This window comes from Caretta caretta, chromosome 5 (genome assembly GCF_965140235.1).
Source record: "Caretta caretta isolate rCarCar2 chromosome 5, rCarCar1.hap1, whole genome shotgun sequence".
In the NCBI taxonomy this organism is placed as follows: domain Eukaryota; kingdom Metazoa; phylum Chordata; order Testudines; family Cheloniidae; genus Caretta; species Caretta caretta.
Window position 1 is genome coordinate 82,993,019 of NC_134210.1, and position 20,677 is coordinate 83,013,695.

At 41.7% G+C, this 20,677-nt stretch overlaps 1 protein-coding gene across 1 annotated transcript in view; it reads left to right on the forward strand.

Moving 5' to 3' along the window:
• The first annotated feature begins 549 nt into the window (after positions 1 to 549).
• Positions 550 to 20,677, forward strand: part of ADAMTS19 (ADAM metallopeptidase with thrombospondin type 1 motif 19) — a 274,632-nt gene continuing 254,504 nt past the window's right edge. The window contains exons 1-2 of the mRNA XM_048851712.2: positions 550 to 1,581; positions 3,727 to 4,340. Coding sequence (XP_048707669.2) covers positions 1,497 to 1,581; positions 3,727 to 4,340 — 699 coding nt within the window. The 5' untranslated portion in view covers positions 550 to 1,496. The remainder of the gene's footprint in view (positions 1,582 to 3,726; positions 4,341 to 20,677) is intronic.

The following is a 20,677-nucleotide window of genomic DNA, read 5'->3' on the forward strand; positions in this document are numbered from 1 at the left end:
GTGGGAAATATTGGGTTTCCATGGAGAGCTGTGTAGTGGGGGGCAAAAAGGGAGTTTGGAATCAAGTTACACAAAACAGATAGACAGAAATGGTAAATCTTTAGAGTGCCCTGAATTTGAAGCAAAGGCCTTTTAGGTGTTTGTCGGGGCAGGGGGAGAGAAGGATCCCTTTTAAAATGGTGTTTAGTGTATGTGTAGTGTAGTCGAGTGTGTTTGTGCATGTTACTTTGTAAGTATAGGATGTGGTGTGAGTTTTTCTGTGTGTGTGTGTGTGTGTGTGTTCACATAGGGGTTGTGTGTATAGGACATGATGTGTATTACTCTGTGTGTATAGTGTGCTTGTGTTGTCCTAGACAGGGTATAATTTGTGTTTGTTTACAATGTGGGGTGTGTGTTTGTGTGTGTGTATAAAATGTATAGTGAGGGTGTTCTGGGGTGTGTCGATATATAGACTACGTGTGTCTTGTGTTAGAAGGTTGTGTGACTAGACTAGGATGTGTGGGTATAGGAGGAGTATGCACGGTCCTGTGTGGGTGTGTGACGGGCAGCAGGGAGAAGGGGGGCTGGGCTGAGGCACAGGCTGTGTGTGGAAGCCCTGGAGAATCCCGTGACTAATTGCATTATCTTCCCGCTCCTTGCCTTAACACTGAAACGCAACTCAAAGGCGTTTGGAAAATCGCTTGGATTGCAGCATTGTGCCCAGGCTCAGCAGCAGCACCCCCCCCCCCTCCCCCGGCTGTTCACACTGGAGCAGCAGCGGGAGGCCGGGGTTATACCTGCCTGCTGTACCTCTGGCTTGGGGGCATGCAAATAGTGCTGGCCGGAGCAACCAATCGGGAGCAAGCTGCAGGAGTTTGGGGGATCCCCCCCTTCCACTTAATCCGCCGCCCCCCCACCAGGGAGAGCTCGCAGCCGCCTGGTCGCAGAGCGCGGTGACCAGAGCCGGGGCACACGCTGCCTCTCTCCTCCGGGTGCTGCCTTTACTGCTCTCGCCTTCTCGCCGCTTGTCCACCGCTATCCCCCCTTACAGCTGTGCAGGGTGACACGCTCTGCGCACGGATAACTCTCTTCCTCCTTCTCTGCTTCTGCGTGTGCTGCTGCCTCTCCTTTCTAGGGCACCCTCGCGACTCTCCAACTGGCCTCTGCTTCTCTGCGGGCTTTGAGGTGGTTTCACTCTGCCGGACTCCGGCTCTCCCTTCTCCTCCGGCTGCCTCCTGTAAATCAGACAATAGACTCATCAGATAATCCACCAGGGAGCTGCTGCAAATTTTAATACCGCTCCACTTCTCCCCCCTCCCTTCTTCCCTGCCTCCCACAAAGTCGGACATAAACCCTGTGAAGAGGCAGCGACTTGCAACCCACAACCATACAAAGAACTGGGGCAGTTCAGGGCACAACCCATTCAGGACAGGCAGCAGCAACAGAAGCTAATAAACAGGAATAAATAAAGAGTGTGAATAGGCTGCTCCCTCGGTGTGTTTGGGACAGTGAAGTGGATGGAGAAGAAAACGGGGATGCGACTGAGCCACATTTGCTGCGTTTTTTATCAGCTGTGTTTCCTATCAAATGGGATCATTTCAGGTAAAATTATCCCTTTCTTTGGCGCTCATTTCTGTACTTTCCATAGCATGGGATTAATAGAAGGGGAAAATCAGTGGTCCAGCATGTTACTGTTGCTTTCTTTTCTTATTTGTAGCCAACCTGTACATGTTACTTTGCAACTAATCAGTATTGTATGCAGGATCTGGTAACATATATATCAATAACATATGTATAGATGATCATATGGCACAGAGTGATTTCCCACGTATACAATGGTTATAGTATGTGTGTGTATTACATAGTATTCATAATATTTATCTGTGTGTATACTCGTATTCATAATATGTGTATATACCCATTATGAGTAGAACATTATTCATAGTGTATCTATCTACAATTTATGAATAACTATATATAAATATGTAATATAAAATATCCACACATAGAGAGATTCATAGAATCATAGACATGTAGGGCTGGAAAGGACCTCAAGAAGTTATCTAGTCCATCCCCCTGCGGTGAGGCAAGGTTAAGTATATCTTAAGAAATCTTAAGCATTTCTCAAATGTGGCCACTGTGGCCGCATGCGGCCACCAGTGGCTTTTTCTTGCAGCTACATCCCCCTGAAGAGTGATGGAGAGGGGGTGAGGGAGGGGCAAAGCAGTGGTCAGTCCCTGAGGGCCACCAGTAGGGATTGGACCCTGAACCCCTCTGGAGCCACACATGCTGGAAGAGGAGGAGCTAGTGAGTTCCCCACCTTCCTGGGGATGTAGGGTTGGGGCTCCAGCCCTGGGGTGGCAGGCAGCAGGCTCTGGCCACAGGGCTCCAATGCCTGTCTGCAGAGCTCAGCCCCCATTGCCCCTGGTCCCCCGCTGCCTCCGCTGGCCCATCATGCATTCCCCCCACCCCGTTCCCTACTTCCCCCCTACTGATCTCCCCATCCAAGGCTTAATTTGTCCCCTGGCTTGCCAGGACTGAGTAAGTCTGCTGCTGCTGTGAAAAGTGATATTTGTATGTTTGTTAATATCACTTTTCACAGCAGCAGACTTATAGCTTGCAAGTCTTTTTAAAAAAGCAACCAAAAAAAGGAAAAGAAGCAACAGCAAAAAAGACAAGAACCTGCAGCGCACGTTATTTGTGTTTCTATTCTGTTTAGGTCCTATAAAAAAGAGAGACAACTGTACATTATTTTTATTATTGAGTCTGCAAAAAGAGTCAATAAATTATAATGATTTGGATATGTGCATATGCATATATATTTGTTTTTCATAAAGTTAATTAAGTATTTCAAGAAATACTGTCAGTGCAGCCACCAGCAAGAGTTGGTGGTTGCATGTCGAGGCCAACAAAAAATTTGTTGTGAGAACCCCTGACTAGAATGTATATGTGTACACACATAACATACCCACAGATTCAGCTGAATATGTTGTTGTGTTGAGTATTTCATGCATTGTGATAATTTATATATCATATACACATATCACTAATAATAAAATCATTAATCATAAAATAATAAATCATTAATATTCTTTGATAATGATGGAGGTTTTATTGTTGCATGTATGTGTGCATGCACATGTGTTGTAAGCATATGCATTTGGCTGTGGTGTGTTGTAATGATATATAGAATCACAGTCAGTCTTAAACAGAGCTCATCAAATACATGTCAAAATGTTCATGACATTTTTCTCCCATTTGTTTCATTGAAATAGCAAATTTGTTGACCAGTTCTATGTTGGCTGAAAAACAGGATAAAATTTTCATGGAACTTTTGACACTTATTTCTAAATGCCATTTTTTTTTGTCCAGCTCTAGTTTTATATAGGAGGTGTTTATTAAAGAGAGCAACTACAGACACAAACAATAGTTTCCACACAGTTCGGGTTCCAGCTTATCTCCAGTGTTTACCAGGGACCACAGTTCCTGTCTAGAACTCGTAAACAGCACAGAGACATCTAGTGGCTGACTAATATACTGCAAGTAAACATATTGTGGGGGAGGTACATTGGGGTGAGGGGGAATGGGACAAGGGAGTGCTTTGTGTGATGCATTTGTTGGTTAGGAGCACTGGGTGTAGTCAGGGGATATTGGCATATATGTGTGTTCACTGGCATGAGTGGTATGCTGTGGCATGTGCAGCACTGTTTTGTGGCATATGCTGTTATTTGTCTGGCTTTCCTGCAGGTCTGCATGCATCAGGAGACTCTGAGGAGTGGGAGATCATCTTCCCAGCACTGTGGAGCAGAGGCCAGCAGGAGCCTGCTGGAGGCAGTGGTGGTGGAGGCAGCTGCAGTACTGATCCCAGCTGTGGAAACAGCAGCAGTAGCAGCACCAGTGCTCCTGCTACACCTAGCCAGGTGGCAGGCAGCTCCCGCGAGGTCCGCTCGGTCTCCTCCCCAGTAGACAGACAACCACAGCCAGCTGGGGAGGTAGCAGAGGAGGAGGATGCGGAGGATGAATACGAGTCTCAGGAATTCTATCATTGGTCTCCCCATCCTCAGGGATCTGGCGCTGCTTCTCAGTTACCGCCGCCACCTTCCCCACCACCGCCACCACCGTCAGAGGATGGGGATGAGGTGTTGCTGAGGATCCCGGCCTTTGCCCGGGAGCTCTACCTGTTGCTCAAGAGGGACAGCCGCTTCTTGGCACCTGGCTTTGCAGTGGAGGAGCGGCTCAGGGGTGAGGGGAAAAGCCCCGCAGGTGCTGTCCATTCTCAGCCTGAGAGAGCCTGTTACTACAGTGGCACTGTGCTTCGTTACCCAGGCTCCTTCGCTTCTTTCAGTACCTGCGTTGGATTGGTAAGGCAGGCCCTGCATGCAGGCAGTAACAGCCACATTCCCATTCCAGTCCCATCACTGTCTCATCCTCCTTCCTATTCCCATCCTGCTCCTACAGCCTTCTCTCACATTCCATCCCTAACCTGCTGAATTCCACTCTATTCGTCACCTCATCCCTAATCCCAGTCCCCTCCACACATTCCATCCAGTCCTATCCATATCTTTGTCCTGATCATCCCATCTCTGTGTCTGTTCTACTTCCCAATCCCATTCCCCCTGTTTCCTAATCTTATTCGTCTCCTTATACTCTTCTTTCTCCATCTCCTGCTCATCCCTCTCCTTAATCCTAGCCTGTTCCTTAATCTATTTCAAAATTTATCCCCATCCTCCATGCTCGCCCATCCTCCTTCCTCCAGTGGCATCCATAAACCTACTTTTCAATCTCATCCCTGGCCTCCTCTTCCCTATCTTGTTCTTCCCCATCTCTAATCCCATCCTCTTCTACATCCTTATATTTATACTGATACTCCATATCTTGTATTCTCATTCCTCTTTGTCTTTTCCTTGTCCCATTCGCCTTCTTATGCCCCTCTGTCCTCATCCCCATACCTGGCATTACTAGGAATGCACCCTCTTCTTTCCTTATTTCTGTCCATAAAAATACATAATGAATATGTGTGCAGTAGAAATGTTAACACAATCAAACCATTGTGGTGAGTTTCATTTTAGAGACATTGGACCTGATTCTCCTCTCAGTGACATTGTTTTTATATGATGTGAATTTAGTGACCTCCTAATTTACACCAATGTGAGATCAGAACCAGGCCCATTGACAACAGCAGTGGTGCTTCCGATGAACTGGAATCCCAGGATACCTAGGGGAGGGTGGAGGGACTTCAGGCAGCTGGGATGATGTAAAACCCTGGCCGGATTTAAAACAAAAGCAATTATTATTCTCATTATAGGGCCTTTATAGAGCATCATAAATGTACACGCCTGCATCACTTTACAAAATGTGGAATAAAAACAGAGATGCTGATGAAGTGAGTCAGCAATATCGAAACTGCCTGTTTTTGTGGCTTGATGGCTGTCAATCCATGCAACTATAGCACAGCTATACAAAACTCGTTGGATTCATTCCAAAGTTACCTATCAAACCAGATCCACGATAGACTCTCTGAGGTTTGCCAACTTTTCATGCACAATTAGCAGTTTTTGCATTGTCATGTTGTGAAACCATGTGAAATGTAGAGAATATGACTGCATTTTACTTTGCTTGTTTGGATTTGTTCAAACACAAAACTCAAACTGAAACTGATGGGGGAATTTATTTGGATTGATACCAAATAAAATAGTTGCATGCACTTCTGCAGAGTAAAACTGCCAAGTTTCACACAGTTCTAAGTGGTTGGAATCTAATTAATGATATTTTGTCAGATTTTCTGAAGTACAGAAGCGGAATTAATTGGGGAGGAACATTCTCAAAGTCAATTGATGGTGATCTGAAAGCCATCAGTAGGCTTTTTATACTCTGAAAATGCTTTTGATTTAGGAGCAATAGTATTCATACTAACTGGACTTTTCACAGGTGTTTCAGTTTATCGTTGAATGTATGCATAGACGAAGCATGCAAGCACTCAGATCATGTGCTTGTTCAGATAAATGCTGCTGAATTGTCAATCCTTTTTCTAGGGTCTTGTCTACACTACCACATGGGGTCGATCTAAGATGTGCAACTTCAGCTACATGAATAGTGTAGCTGAAGTCAATGCATTGGCGGGGCCTCATGGAAGGGGTGGAGTGGGGGTCGGGCCGTGGTTAGAGGGGGGTTGAGCACCCATGGGAAAGAGGGGAAGTCTGCGCCTATGAGTCGACGTACTTAGATCTACTTACTGCGATGTCTTCACTGTGGTAAGTCGACAGCGGACTCTCTCCAATCGACTCCGCTTGCGCTTCTCATTCTGGTGGAGTACCAGAGTTAACGGGAGAGCGCTCAGGGTTGATTTATCACGTCTATACTAGACGCAATAAATTGACCCCCACTGGATCGATCGCTCCCCGCCGATCTAGTGGGTAGTGTAGAAAGCCCTAGGTCTTCAGTAAACAGTATGTGATCTTGAAAACTTTATTCATGTGAGTAATCCTTACCTAAGTAGCTCCATGGTTTGCAATGAGACTACTCAGGTAAGCAAAGCTTCCTCCTGTAAGTGTTGCTAAATCAGGCTCATTGTTAAAATTTGCACAACATGGTAATAACAAGTTGGCTTAAAAATGCAGTTCTCTGTTCAGTCACCATTTGTCCCCTATTACACATGTGAATCATTGTTCGTTTTCCAAGAATCCTTTCATTTGCATAATACAGCATAAGGATTGCTATTTCCCTCCTATGCCTTCATGCTTTCCTCACCAAAAATAGTCAAGATATTTTAAACTTCACTTTCTGTTTTAACATGTAAATTACAGTGAAATTTGACTCTACAAGTATTTCATTATAAAGCTATTTCAGTTATAATGCATTCTGTATTTTCCTTCTGGTTTGGTAAAAACTAATTTTAGAGACAATGTAACTTGAAGTTCCTTCCTTTTTAGTATGTGTATATATATTCTTCCCACAAAACCCTTGTGAACTTTGAGTGAAAGTTGCTAGAATGCATATCCTACTAATACAAATCATAAAAAGCAAGGCGATGAGTAGTTAAGTCACTTAACACCCCATCTACACACCACTTACCAATTTCCTTTCTCAGCCTCTGCTCCCTCCCTCTGGTACTGAAGCTTCCTTCCACCGTCCCCTCTGCTCCCGTGGTAGTTTCTCTTTCTAGTGAATCTCCAGTGTCTCAGCAGAGGACAGCCATAGTTTGACAGGCCTGAGTAGGTCCATCCCATTGGTATTACAGTTGAGAAGGATTAATACCTCCAAAGGAGGTTATGGGGTGAGGCATGAATGAGGGACTGGATGCAAGAGAGGAGCATAAGTGTAAGGGGGAGCAGTCGCAGCTGGGCTGGATGGCCTTTCCCATACTCCCCCTGAAAAATCAGTGTCAATCTCTTGAAGGGTTGGGGGGGAGACATGAATAGGGAGAATTAGATAGGAGTGCATGGGGGTGTGGAGATGGGAGAGGGGACTAGATGAACACCTTGGATCTCAATACACATTAATAGTTCTGCCTCACACCCTGGCAGTGGCTTCCCAGGTGCTGCTTCCAGGTACACCAAGAGTTATTATTTACATATTCATAGATGTGAAGGCCAGAAAGGGACCATTGTTATCACGGAGAGTAGGCTGATCTCCTACATACCACAGGCTATAGGATTTCACCCAGTGAGGTTTCCTGCATCAAACCCATAACATCTGGTTGAACTAGAGCATCTCTTTTAGGAAGACATCCAATCTTGATTTAAAGAGTTTAAGTGATGAAAAATCCACCAAAACCCTTGGTAAATTGTTCTAATGATAAATACCTTCACCATTAAAAATGTTGCTTTATTTCCATTCTAAATTTGTCCATCTTCAACTTCCATCTAGTCTTTCCCCTGCGAATGATTTTTAAGAAGAAAGCATAATGATAAGGACATTGAATATTATTGTGCATGAACAGGACACCACTAGAAACACTATCATTTGATGATGATTTCCCATTAACAATTACTTTTTCAGTTCTATCAATTAGCCAGTTTTTAATCCATTTAATATATGCTACATTTTGTATAGTGCTATTTTTTACTGGAACACTGTGTTATACTAAGTCAAAGCCTTTCAGAAGTTGAAATATATTATGTCACTCTTGTAATCTCATCAGAAAACGGTTTATTTGAGTTTATTTGACAAAACCTGTTTTTCATAAAACCATGTTGACTGGTAGTAATTATATTACTATAATCTTTTAATTATTTTCTGATTGCATTCAATGCAATGAATTTGCCCAGGATTGAAATTTAGCTAATTGGTCTATAGTTACCTGAGACATTCTTTTTTTACTCTTTCAAAAAAAAAAAAAGAAAAAGAAAAAGAAAAAAAAGAAAAGTGATACATTAGCTTTTTTCCAGTCCTCTTTCTAAATTACCTATCTTTCTTACTTATGTGGCCCACTGCACCGTTTTATCTATCTTCCAGTAAATTAGAGTAACAAAACTAAATGTGTTACATAAACTCTCACTCTTTCTGCAGGAAAAAGTTGTAATGTTGGAGATATTTTTAAATAATTATTTGTGCATTTAAGTAGATCAGGTTGATTATGTGTATGTTTGTGATGGGCTAATGAGAAAAAGTTAAGTTGAAGAAATGGGTTTTGCATTTGGGCACTATGAGGTCTGGCACAGAGGTGCCTCCAGACATTTTTCACATGGTACGCACAACTGAATCACTGTCACTTTAACTTAGCATGGTGCCACTCAGGTTTGGCCTGGATCCCCACCAGTGTGATGAAGGGTCACTGGGCCAAATTTCAGTGAGCGGTGTTGTGACCCAGTTTGGTAGGTTGAAATGCCACTTAGTTTTGGGGCCCTCTCAGAGGGTCTGGGGCAAACTGCCCCTTTTGCCCCCACCTCCAGGCAGACATGCCCCTGCCTGTGATATACTTTGTGCGTAATGTGAATAATGGCTGTGGGTGGTCTTGCATACCAGGTACAGCACTATGGAGAGCCCAGATATATGCACAAAGACGATGATGTGTGCAGACTGGATTCCCCTACACAACATTGCTCACCTTCACACCCTTCTTTTCTCTTCCTGGATTCAATGTCCATTCCTCCCCAGAGCCAAGACTGGCTCTTGTACTACCCCAGAACTGCTACCCCTATGCCTCCTGTTGGCCAGCCTGCTTCCTGGCTCCCAGGCATCTCTGTGCTGGGTGTGGTTGCTGAGTTAGGCAGGCCATGTTGGAGAATAGAATTAGATGATGGATATGATCATTTTTATCTGCTAATCTTGGTGAAATTTTAAGTTATCTTGAATAAGAGCAATAACACTTAATTCTTCACTCTTAATATGTTTAATTTTAAAATCCAAATGTAGCTTATGTCTGAAACGTTATCACTCTGTGTGTGTGTGTGTGTGTGTGTGTGTGTGTGTGTTTGTATAAGTCTGGCATTTTGGGCACTGTGATTCTTTAGCGAGGGAAACTCTGCAAAAGCTGGTAAATGTTATACTATGAAAAGTCATAGAATATTGAATTGCCCTTTGAAAAGTTATTGGTGCTAAATTTGGAGACTAACTTCTACACTGTAGTGTTGGGATTAATACCTACTCCCAATAGTGTTTGTGTGGCTTAATGCATACTTTATCTTGGGTTCAAGTTACTGAATAAGTGCAAAATATGAGTACTATTTACATTTAAATACCCCTTATTAACTATTACATCCTGACTACCACATTGTCTTTAGGTCCATCTCCATGATCCCTCATGAGGGAGAGTCATGGTGCATGTCATGGGAGTTAATGCTGGTTGCTTCAAGAAACATTACTTCCTACAGCCCTTGGAAGAAGATGGCATGTTAATTAGTGTAGGTCTTTTTCCTCCCTTTGGCCCTGATTATACTGTTTGTTTTTGTGTGTGATTTATTTTTTGGCAGGGGAAAGGAGGAGCATTCAAGGGACTGGGAAGTGTCTCATCTTTCCCTCTGCAGTGCTCCAGCTCCACTGCTGCTTGTCCATGTTTTTTTTTGCTCCCTACTGCACTGAGCAGCAGTTGTTTGGGAGGGGGGACAAGAGCCTTCCTGACGGCTCAATCTCAATTCTGAGCTTTCACTGTTTCAGTAAGTTTGAGGAATGTTGAGAGGACAGACATCTAGGGTTTCACTTCACTGTCCATAACCTGTTGGGATGTTGGAATGCTTTGTTAGTGTTGGCCTTTATTTTAGTCTGAGTTGTGTGTGCATGTGCATACAACAGGGCTGTCAGAGGGCCAGGTGGTCTAGTGGGTAGCACATCCAGTAGACAGCCTCGCCCTTCAGCAGGACAGCTTTTCAGTCCAATTCTTCACCCTTGTATTGACTTTGTTTCACTTTGTGTTCTCAATGTCCTTGCCCTCTCCTTACCAGAAAGGTGAGTGGGGTGGGAATGTGGCACATGCACCTCCTGCAGCAGGGGCAATTGGTATGGGAGCCCAGCCCTCCCACTTCACTGGGCTCCAACCCAGGGCCCTGTGAGAGCCAATCAGGGTCCAGCACCTTGGAGTGCCCTCGGAGTTACCCTCCTAGGTCACTTCCTACCATCTTTTGTGCCCCTCGGCTCCAAGTCCAGTATAAGATAGCAAAAGAAAAAACAACTAAACCTTCAGCCCCAACCAGGCTGAACATGAAGACCTATTCCTTACACCCTTATTCAGGAGCCTTCAGCGTAGTTCTCCCTTCCTCCTCCCTACTGAGCTGAGGCACTCATAAGAACATAAGAATGGCCCTGCTGGGTCAGACCAAGGGTCCATCTAGCCCAGTATCTGGTTTTCTGACAGTGGCCATGTCAGGTGCCCCAGAGGGAATGAACAGAACAGGTAATCATCAAGTGATCCATCCCCTGTCACTCATTCCCAGCTTCTGGCAAACAAAGGCTAGGGACACCATTCTTGCCCATCCTGGCTAATAGGAGAGATCCTTTTGTAGCTCTTCACAGTCTGCCTGGGACTTAACTACCTTGAGTAATTTTGTATCATCTGTAAATTTTGCCACCTCACTGTTCAACCCTTTTTCCAGATCATTTATGAATATGAATATGTTGATTAGGACTGGGCCAGTACTGACCCCTGGGAGACATCAGAATTTACCTCTCTCCAGTCTGAAAACTGATCATTTATTCCTACCCTGTGTTTCCTATCTGTTAACCAGTTATCAATCCATAGGAAGACCTTCCCTCTTATCCCATGACAGCTTACTTTGCTTAAGAGCCTTTGGGGAGGGACCTTGTCAAAGGCTTTCTGAAATCTAAGTACACTATATTCACTGGATCCCGCTTGTCCACATGCTTGTTGACCCCCTCAAAGAATTCTAGTAGATTGGTGAGGCATGATTTCCCTTTATAAAAACCATGTTGACTCTTCACCAAGAAATTGTGTTCATCTATGTGACTGACAATTTTGTTCTTTACTATAGTTTCAACCAGTTTGCTCAGTACTGAAGTCAGGCCTGTAATTGCCGGGATCACCACTGGAGCCCCTTTTAAAAATTGGCATCACATTAGCTATTCTCCAGTCATTTGGTACAGAAGCTAATCTAAATGATGAGTTACAGACTATAGTAAGTAGTTCAGCAATTTCACATTTGAGTTCCTTCAGAATGCTTGTGTGAATACCATCTGGTCCTGATGACTTATTACTGTTTATCAATTTGTTCCAAAACCTCCTTTAATGACACCTCAGTCTGGGACAGCTCTTCAGATCTGTCACCTAAAAAGAATGGCTCAGGTTTGGGAATCTCCCTCAGATCCTCAGCCGTGAAGACCAATGCAAAGAATTCATTGAGTTTCTCCGCAATGGCCTTATTGTCATTGAGTGCTCCTTTAGCACCTCGATCATCCAGTGGCCCCACTGGTTGTTTAGCAGGCTTCCTAACTTCCTGCTTCTGACGTACTTAAAAAAATTTTGCTGTTACTTTTTGAGTTTTTGGCTAACTGTTCCTTGAGTTCTGTTTTTTGGCCTTCCTAATTGTATTTTTATATTTCATTAGCCAGTGTTTATGCTCCTTTCTATTTACCTCACTAGGATTTAACTTCCACTTTTTAAAGGATACCTTTTTGCCTCTCACTGCTGCTTTTACTTTGTTGTTTAGGCATGGTGGCTCTTTTTTGGTTCTCTTATTATGTTTTTTAATTTGGGGGTATACATTTAAGTTGAGCCTCTATTATGGTGTCTTTAAAAAGTTTCCACGTAGCTTGCAGAGATTTCGCTTTTGGTACTGTACCCTTTAATTTCCGTTTAACTAACCTCCTTATTTTTGTGTAGTTCCCCTTTCTGAAATTAAATGCTACAATGTTGGGCCACTGTGGTGTGTTTTCCTGCCATAGGGATATTCAATTTAATTATTTTATGGTCACTATTACCAAGCGGTCCAGCTATATTCACCTCTTGGACCAGATCCTGTGCTCCACTTAGGACTAATCAAGAATTTCCTCACCTTTGGTGGGTTCCAGGACAAGTTGCTCCAAGAAGCAGTCATTTAAGGTGTCAAGAAACTTTATCTCTGCATCCCGTCCTGAGGTGACATGTACCCAGTCAACATGGGGATAAATGAATCCCCCCATTATTATTATTATTGAGTTTTTTATTTTAATAGCCTCTCTACTCTTCCTGAGCATTTCACAGTCACTATCACCATCCTGGTCAGATGGTCAGTAATATATCCCTACTGCTATATTCTTATTATTAGAGCATGGAATTTCTATCCATAGAGATTCTATGGTACAGTTTGATTCATTTATGATTTTTACTTCATTTGATTCTACACTTTCTTTCACATATAATGCCACTCCCGCACCAGCACGACCTGTTCTGTCCTTTCGATATATTTTGTACCCTGGTATTACTGTATCCTATTGATTATTCTCATTCCACAAATTTCTGTGATGCTTATTAGATCAATATCCTCATTTAATATGAGGCACTCTAGTTCACCCATTTTATTATTTAGACTTCCAGCATTGGTATATAAGCACTTAAAAAACTTGTCTCCTTTTAGCTGTCTGCCATTACACGATGTAATTGAATGGGACTCTTTTTCATTTGACTGTTACAGACCCTACCTGTATTTTATCATTTTCCATCCTCTTGTCCTCACTAGGACATAGAGATTCTCTATTAATAGATCCTCCCCTAAGGGATGTCTGAACCATGTGCTCCTCTGCACCTGACAGCTTTCCCCCAGCCCTTCATTTAAAAACTGCTCTATGACCTTTTTAATGTTAAGTGCCAGCAATCTGGTTCCATTTTGGTTTAGGTGGAGTTCATCCTTCCTGTATAGGCTCCCCCTTTCCCAAAAGTTTCCCCAGATCCTAATAAATCTAAACCCCTCCTCCCTACACCATTGTCTCATCCACTCATTGGGACTCTGCAGTTCTGCCTGACTAACTGGCCCTGCACATGGAACTGGGAGCATCTCAGAGAGTGCTACCATGGAGGTCCTGGACTTCAATCTCTTACCTAGCAGCTTAAATTTGGCCTGCAGGACCTCTCTCCTATCTTTCCCTATGTCATTGGTACCTACATGTACCACAACCACCAACTCCTCCCCAGCACATAAGTCTATCTAGATGTCTCGAGAGATCCGCAGCCTTTGCACCAGGCAGGCAAGTCACTATGCGGTTCTCCTGGTCATCATAAACCCAGCTATCTATGTTTCTAATGATCGAATTGCCCATTACTAATACCCGTCTCTTCCTAATAGCTGGAGTTCTCTCCCCCGGAGAGGTATCCTCAGTCTGAGAGGATACCACAACATCGTCTGGAATGGGGATCACAACTATGGGATTGTTTCCCTTTGCTCCCTTTTTAAGCTTCTTGTCCAGTTGGAGCATGCTCCCATGATTGGAGGGGCAGGGCTACGAGGGCCCAATATTGTTCTTTAATCCTTTCAGACCCATTGTGGTGTTTGGACATGCTATTACAGTGCATCATCCTCAAGTGCTTTGGTACATGTCCTATAAATGTTCATAAGCCATTGTCACACTATAAAGTGGACTTTTAACAGCTTGCTTTTTTCTTGCTGATTTAGCTTTTTTCATCTCTAACGTATACAATATCTACACAGTTTACATGATACTTTTGAAGTTGCTTAATTTATGGTTTCTAGAAATGAATAGCTAGAAAAGATACAGAATCATCATAGAAAGTACAAAAAAGGCCTTGAGTAAAATTTGTAAAAGTGCATATGTGACTTAGGAGCCTAAATCCTATTTTCAAAATTGATATAGGCACATAGGTATCTAAATTCTAATGACTTTCAAGCAGACTTAGATTTCTAGGTGCCTAAAGGCCAAGTTTTACAAAGATATTTAGATGCCTAAAGATGCAGATGGGCACCTAGTGGGATTTACTAAAGTACCTAAGCCAGTTAGGCACCTAACTCCAATTGAAAGTCACTCACATAGGCTCTTTTGTAAATTTTAAACCTTGACTCCAAGGGGAGTCAGATTGAGCCTTATGAGTGTTGAGGACAGTCCAGCCACCTAACTCACAATTATTAAAGATCCTCTGTACAACTTTTGAAATGTTCTCTGTCTTCTTTTCAGTGTTGGCATTTAAAATGTCACCTTGTCTCCCACTTTAAAACTCTCTTAAGCAACCAACACCTGCACTTTCTGTGAAGATCCAATATCACCTTACAAAGTAACTTCAAAAGTATGTAAACTGTGCATATATAGTGTATATAGTACGCTGAAAAAATGCTAAATGTTGTCAATGGGAGTTGAATTAGACCCTTGCAGATCAAATTCAGACTGAAAGTGGCTAACTTCATTGAGCTGCATATCCTATTAAGAAAACGTGCCCTGAGGGATAGTTGTTAGCCAGAGTGAAAACCCAGAAGGAACTGAAAAATATCTGGGCTGTCCAGGGCCTGAAATAGTAGCAATGTCCTCTGTAGAACCTCAGAGTTCACCTAATCAACAGTGACAGCCATATACATTGTCTGACTGTTTACTTTCGAAAACTTGAGAAAATTCAGATTGCTTTGAAGTTTAAGCAGGGGTTTCTTTGAGTGTGTTGTGGGAAACAGCACTCATGTTAAGGGAGGATTACGCCAAAGAGTTTTCCATTTGTATACTTAAGGCTCAATTATTCATCTCTTAGCCTGAATAGTAGTTCCTCACATAAGCATCCTTATTGATGTCAATGGGACTACTCATATGAATGCTACACAGTTAATTGGTTGCAGAATCAGGCCCTTTATGAATTGTGCCTACTTCTTGCTTCTGTTTAGACTCAGCATTTGAAATGGAACAATGAACTGAACATTCCTGAACACTTATAATGTTTTATTTTAATTGTTAATATAAATCAAGTTATAATAGGTGGTTTACTTACTACAGTTAAATCATGCATGCTTGAGAAGAGACTTGTATGGATTTAGTACAAAGAAACTGACTGATAGTTGTCTGCTGTTAGCCCTGTCCGCTGCTACCATCGAAGTCAATGCATGTTCAGCGAGCTCCCAGAAGGAGCTGCACTGCAGCTTTTAGCATGACCAGTTCATCTCCTACACCCTAGCACAAGCCCCTTTCCAACAGTCACTACAAAGGAGTGTATCTAATTTTCATTTGTGTAGAGGCAAATATTTTAGGTACCACTGTAGGACTGAGCATTAGTGAAGGTGGGAGGGTTATTTTCTGTATTTTAATTTTATTGATTTTTTTTTATTCTCCCTGGGCCCCCCGCAAAGAGAAAACAGTTAGGTGGGGAAAGGGTTGGCTTGCCTTATCCTTCCAAAGCTACAGCTGAGGGATGGGATGTATTTGTGCTGTCAGGAACAAACATACTGAGAGAGAGTGGAAGTGTGCTGCCAGCTATCTTTGCAGCCACACTATCAATCACAGTGCTGCTTTCAAGGGTGCCTCACCAAGCATGCGTGGAGTTCTATCCTAGTAGGAGGAAAATACTATTGGATTGACTTACTGTAGAGAAACTCTTCAAAAGTAGTCCACAAGGATCCATATTATAATCAAAGTTGAAGAAAACAAAATCTACAGTAATGATAATGATATTTTGAAACATTTTTCTTGGCGATTAAGGGCCTGATCCAGTTTCCTCTTGAAATCAATGGTAGTTTTTCCAATGATTTCAATGGCATCTAAATAAATTAGCCCTTACTAGAAGAAGGGTGGGTTGACCTGTAGTCCTTTCTCAACCCTCATTGCCTCATACAACTAAAGTATTTCAAATCCTGCTCAGCAGTTTTATGTGCAAGTAGCCACAGATTACTCCAGCTCTTCATACACATTTATGGGTCATACTCCAAAGTAAGGCTGCCCGCTTCTGAGACCCTTATAGTGAGTAGCAATTAGTTCAATAATTTTATGACAGCAAGCCATGTGGGAAATAGAAAATCCGATTGGCTTATTACATACTGACTGTAACTTCTGATGGTAACAGTCCTACTTAGAATATTAAAACTTTATAAGACTGAAAGACATTAACATGCCAAGAAGAATAATACACGTATCTTCATTAGATTATAGAATTTCTATCTGTTATTTTACTATAATGATTAAAAAGTTAAGATCCCTTTGGAGGTTGTATAAATTAAAATTTTTACTTATAATATGTATTGCAGGTTTTTCTGATTGATTTATAATTAGTATGTGGGAGAGATATAATTAGCCTGAAATATTTATGGCTTAGATTGTTAAAATCTTTTTCTAATTTTAAACTTATTTAGGGCTCAGAATACAGGAACCCTGAAAACTGTGTACAGTTATTTTGTATCCAGCCATTTTGACTGCTTAGGCTCTATAAACTGATGTCTCAGAACAAACTGAATGAAGTTGCTTAAATAAAACATTTAGTAATCAAATAAACATGAATGACAGTTTTTCTAAAATCATGTATTTAGCCAGACTCTAGGGGTTCAGTCCTGAGCCTCTTCTCGGATTATCTTGCTTCCTTAAAGTGAAATTACATGCTGTCAGCTATCCTACTTGAAGTTGGCCCCAGGGTCAGTACTTCAGACCTTTTAAATTGTGGAATACAGTACTTAGTTCTTATTGCTTACTGTGATTATTTGAATCAGCTGTAGCAGTGCCTAATAGCAGCAATAGGAGTAACTGGCTGTTTAAGGGTTAAGCAGACTTTTTCTAGATCAAACTGACTTTCCCCTAAGGGTAAGGTAGAGTCTACATCCATGAGTCTGATCAATGGGTTGAAAACCTAACCTATTTTCATGTAATTGGAAAACACAGCTTTCCCTGCCAGCTTTAGCAGTTTTACAGTTACACTGCACTATTCAGTTATCCATTGAACCGCTTAGAAAGATGTTTTTTTAATAGGGATTTAGAGGAAAACGATCGTTTCTTTTCTGCTCTGGGGAAGGGTAGAAGACAGAATGCTGCAACAATTTAGAGACAAGGGGAAAGAGAAGCTCAGTACAATTCACGGTCCATTTGACAAAGACTTGCACATGGTTGACAGAGCAGCAGTAGGACTATAAAATAAATGTGAATATCCTTAGGACCTTGGAGGGAATGGAAGTATGAAATGGAGTGCACAGATCTCCTCCTCCTCTGGGAGCTCTGCTCTCAGAGAGCCCCAGAACAAACAAGACATAGCAAAATCAAACAAATCTTTAAGATCCCTTCTTTATAAAACCTTTGCTGACTAAGTGGGGAAAAAAAGCTACAGGATTCTCTGGAGGCTGGTTCATTTAAAAGGGTAAACTTAAATATCCTGTCACATTCTCACATGGTTCTCCTAGTCCCTCTGTGTAATTTTGTTAAACAAGTAAAACATTGATGGGAGGGGCAGGAGCAGGGGTGGGAATTGGATCCCTTACTGAGAGGTCACAGGTTCACACAGCTTTGCTTTGTTTCCTTTAACTTATCATTTATTTGTGTTTTAAACATCTTTAAACAGACTATCAGATTTGTCATCAGTAGAAGTAGTCTAGGTGGGACATCAATGGAAATGTCAAATCTAAACAGAAAGCAGACCCACTCAGTCTGTTTGGGAAGCGGGTTTCCTCACAGAAAACCATGAGCAATGCTAGGAAGATACTGTAAGACGGAGACTTGAGCTTCAGTGCCTTCTATAAAACACAGGAACCAATGGACTTTATATAGGTACTCCTGCAAGAATATCCAAATGGTCATAGCTGCAAATTACATTTGATCAGTTACATGTGCTGTTATCTGTATGCACCATATGGATTACATTGAAATGGAGGAGTCAGAGAATGTAAGAAAACAGGATAGTAAATCTGTACAGCTTGAAACTGGCGTATTTGTATAATCAAAACACTGTTTAAAGTCAAATGCCACTGTGTAGTATCTGAACAGTCATGAAAGAGATTGCCTGGATTGCCTTTCTGTAACCACAGGATACTTTTTTTTTTTAAAGGAATCAAAATTGGCAGGTGATGGTGTTTAAAATGTTTAACTTGTCTGACAAGAGTGCAACAAGAAAGATCTAGTTAATATATAAAAGACTGGGACATTTTGTTTTTTGTTTTGTTTCTTGGGCTCTGGTATTGAAGTGGTACACTAGTCTCTGCTGCGACTCAAATGCACCTTTTTAAATGAAGGAAAATACATTGTTTTGTACCTAGCAAAGCTTTTGATGTGACATAATGATAGGGAATGTACCTTTTAAAAGCTAGATGGCACAGCATCTGTTGAATTAACATAAAGATGCAAAATTTAGGAAATTTGATTTAGAACAAAACATTTTGAACCATAGTCATCTCTGAATGTTTCTCTCTCAATTAAATATTTTGCTAAAACCCGAGTGTTGGTGCGTCAAGATGGGAAAAGGATTACATAAGTAACCCAACTATACATGAATAATTCCTTTGTCTCCCTCACAGACTTCAGTAGATCATATAATCACTCAAATTCTGACAATTTCTTTACCTTTGCTATACTGGTTTGTTTATTTATTTATTTGGCCATATTTGGTTGGTGATTCTAAGGCTCGGTTGATAATTGCTTTGACGTGGATAGTAATTCCATGCTCTAATAAAAATATAACAGTAGGGATCCATTATCGACCACCTGACCAGGACAATGATAGTGATGATGAAATGCTAAGGGAGATTAGAGAGGCTATCAAAATAAAGAACTCAGTAATAGTGGGAGATTTAAATTATCCCCATAGTGACTGCGTACATGTCACCTCAGGACGAAATGCAGAGACAAAATTTCTCGATACTTTAAATGACCGCTTCTTGGAGCAGCTGGTACAGGAACCCACAAGGGAAGAGGCAACTCTCGATCTCGTCCTGAGTGGAGTGCAGGATCTGGTCCAAGAGGTAACTATAACAGGACTGCTTGGAAATAGTGACCATAATATAATAACATTTAACATTCTCGTGGTGGGAAGAACACCTCAACAGCCCAACACTGTGACATTTAATTTCAGAAAGGGGAACTATGCAAAAATGAGGAGGTTAGTTAAACAGAAATTAAAAGGTACAGTGACTAGAGAAATCGCTGCAAGCTGCATGGACACTTTTCAAAGACATCATAATAGAGGCTCAACTTAAATGTATACCCCAAATTAAAAAACATAGTAAAAGAACTAAAAAAGAGCCACCATGGCTTAACAACCATGTAAAAGAAGCAATGAGAGATAAAAAGGCATCTTTTAAAAAGTGGAAGTCAAATCCTAGTGAGGTAAATAGGAAGGAGCATAAACACTGCCAAATTAAATGTAAAAATGTAATAAGAAAAGCCAAAAAAGAGTTTGAAGAACAGCTAGCCAAAAACTCAAAAGGTAATAACAAAATGTTTATTAAGTACATCAGAAGCAGAAAGCCTGCTAAACAACTGGTGGGGCCCCATGATGATCGAGATACAAAAGGAGCTCTTAAAGATGATAAAGTCATCGCAGAGAAACTAAATTAATTCTTTGCTTCACTCTTCACGGCTGAGGATGTTAGGGAGATTCCCAAACCTGAGCTGTCTTTTGCAGGTGACAAATCTGAGGAATTGTCACAGATTGAAGTGTCACTAGAGGAGGTTTGGGAATTAATTGAGAAACTTAACAGTAGCAAGTCATCAGAACCAGATGGCATTCACCCAAGAATTCTGAAAGAACTCAAATGTGAAATTGCGGAGCTATTAACTATGGTTTGTAACCTGTCCTTTAAATCAGCCACTGTACCCAACGGCTGGAAGATAGCTAATAATGCCAATATTTAAGAAGAGCTCTAGAGGTGATCCTGGCTATTACAGACTGGTAACTCTGTCTGTACCGGGGAAATTAGTTGAAATAATAGTAAAGAATAAAATTGTCAGACACATAGAAGAACGTAAATTGTTGCGCAAAAGTCAACATGGTTTCTGTAAAGGGGAATCTTGTCTTACTAATCTATTAGAGTTCTTTGAGGGGATCAACAAACATGTGGACAAGGGGGATCCAGTGGACATAGTGTACTTAGATTTCCAGAAAGCCTTTGACAAGGTCCCTCACCAAAGGCTCTTACGTAAATTAAGTTGTCCTGGGATAAGAGGGAAGATCCTTTCATGGGTTGAGAACTGGTTAAAAGATAGGGAACAAAGGGTAGGAATAAATGGTAAATTTTCAGAATGGAGAGGGGTAACTAGTGGTGTTCCCCAAGGGTCAGTCCTGGGACCAATCCTATTCAACTTATTCCTAAATGATCTGGAGAAAGGGGTAAACAGTGAGGTGGCAAAGTCTGCAGATGATACTAAACTGCTCAAGATT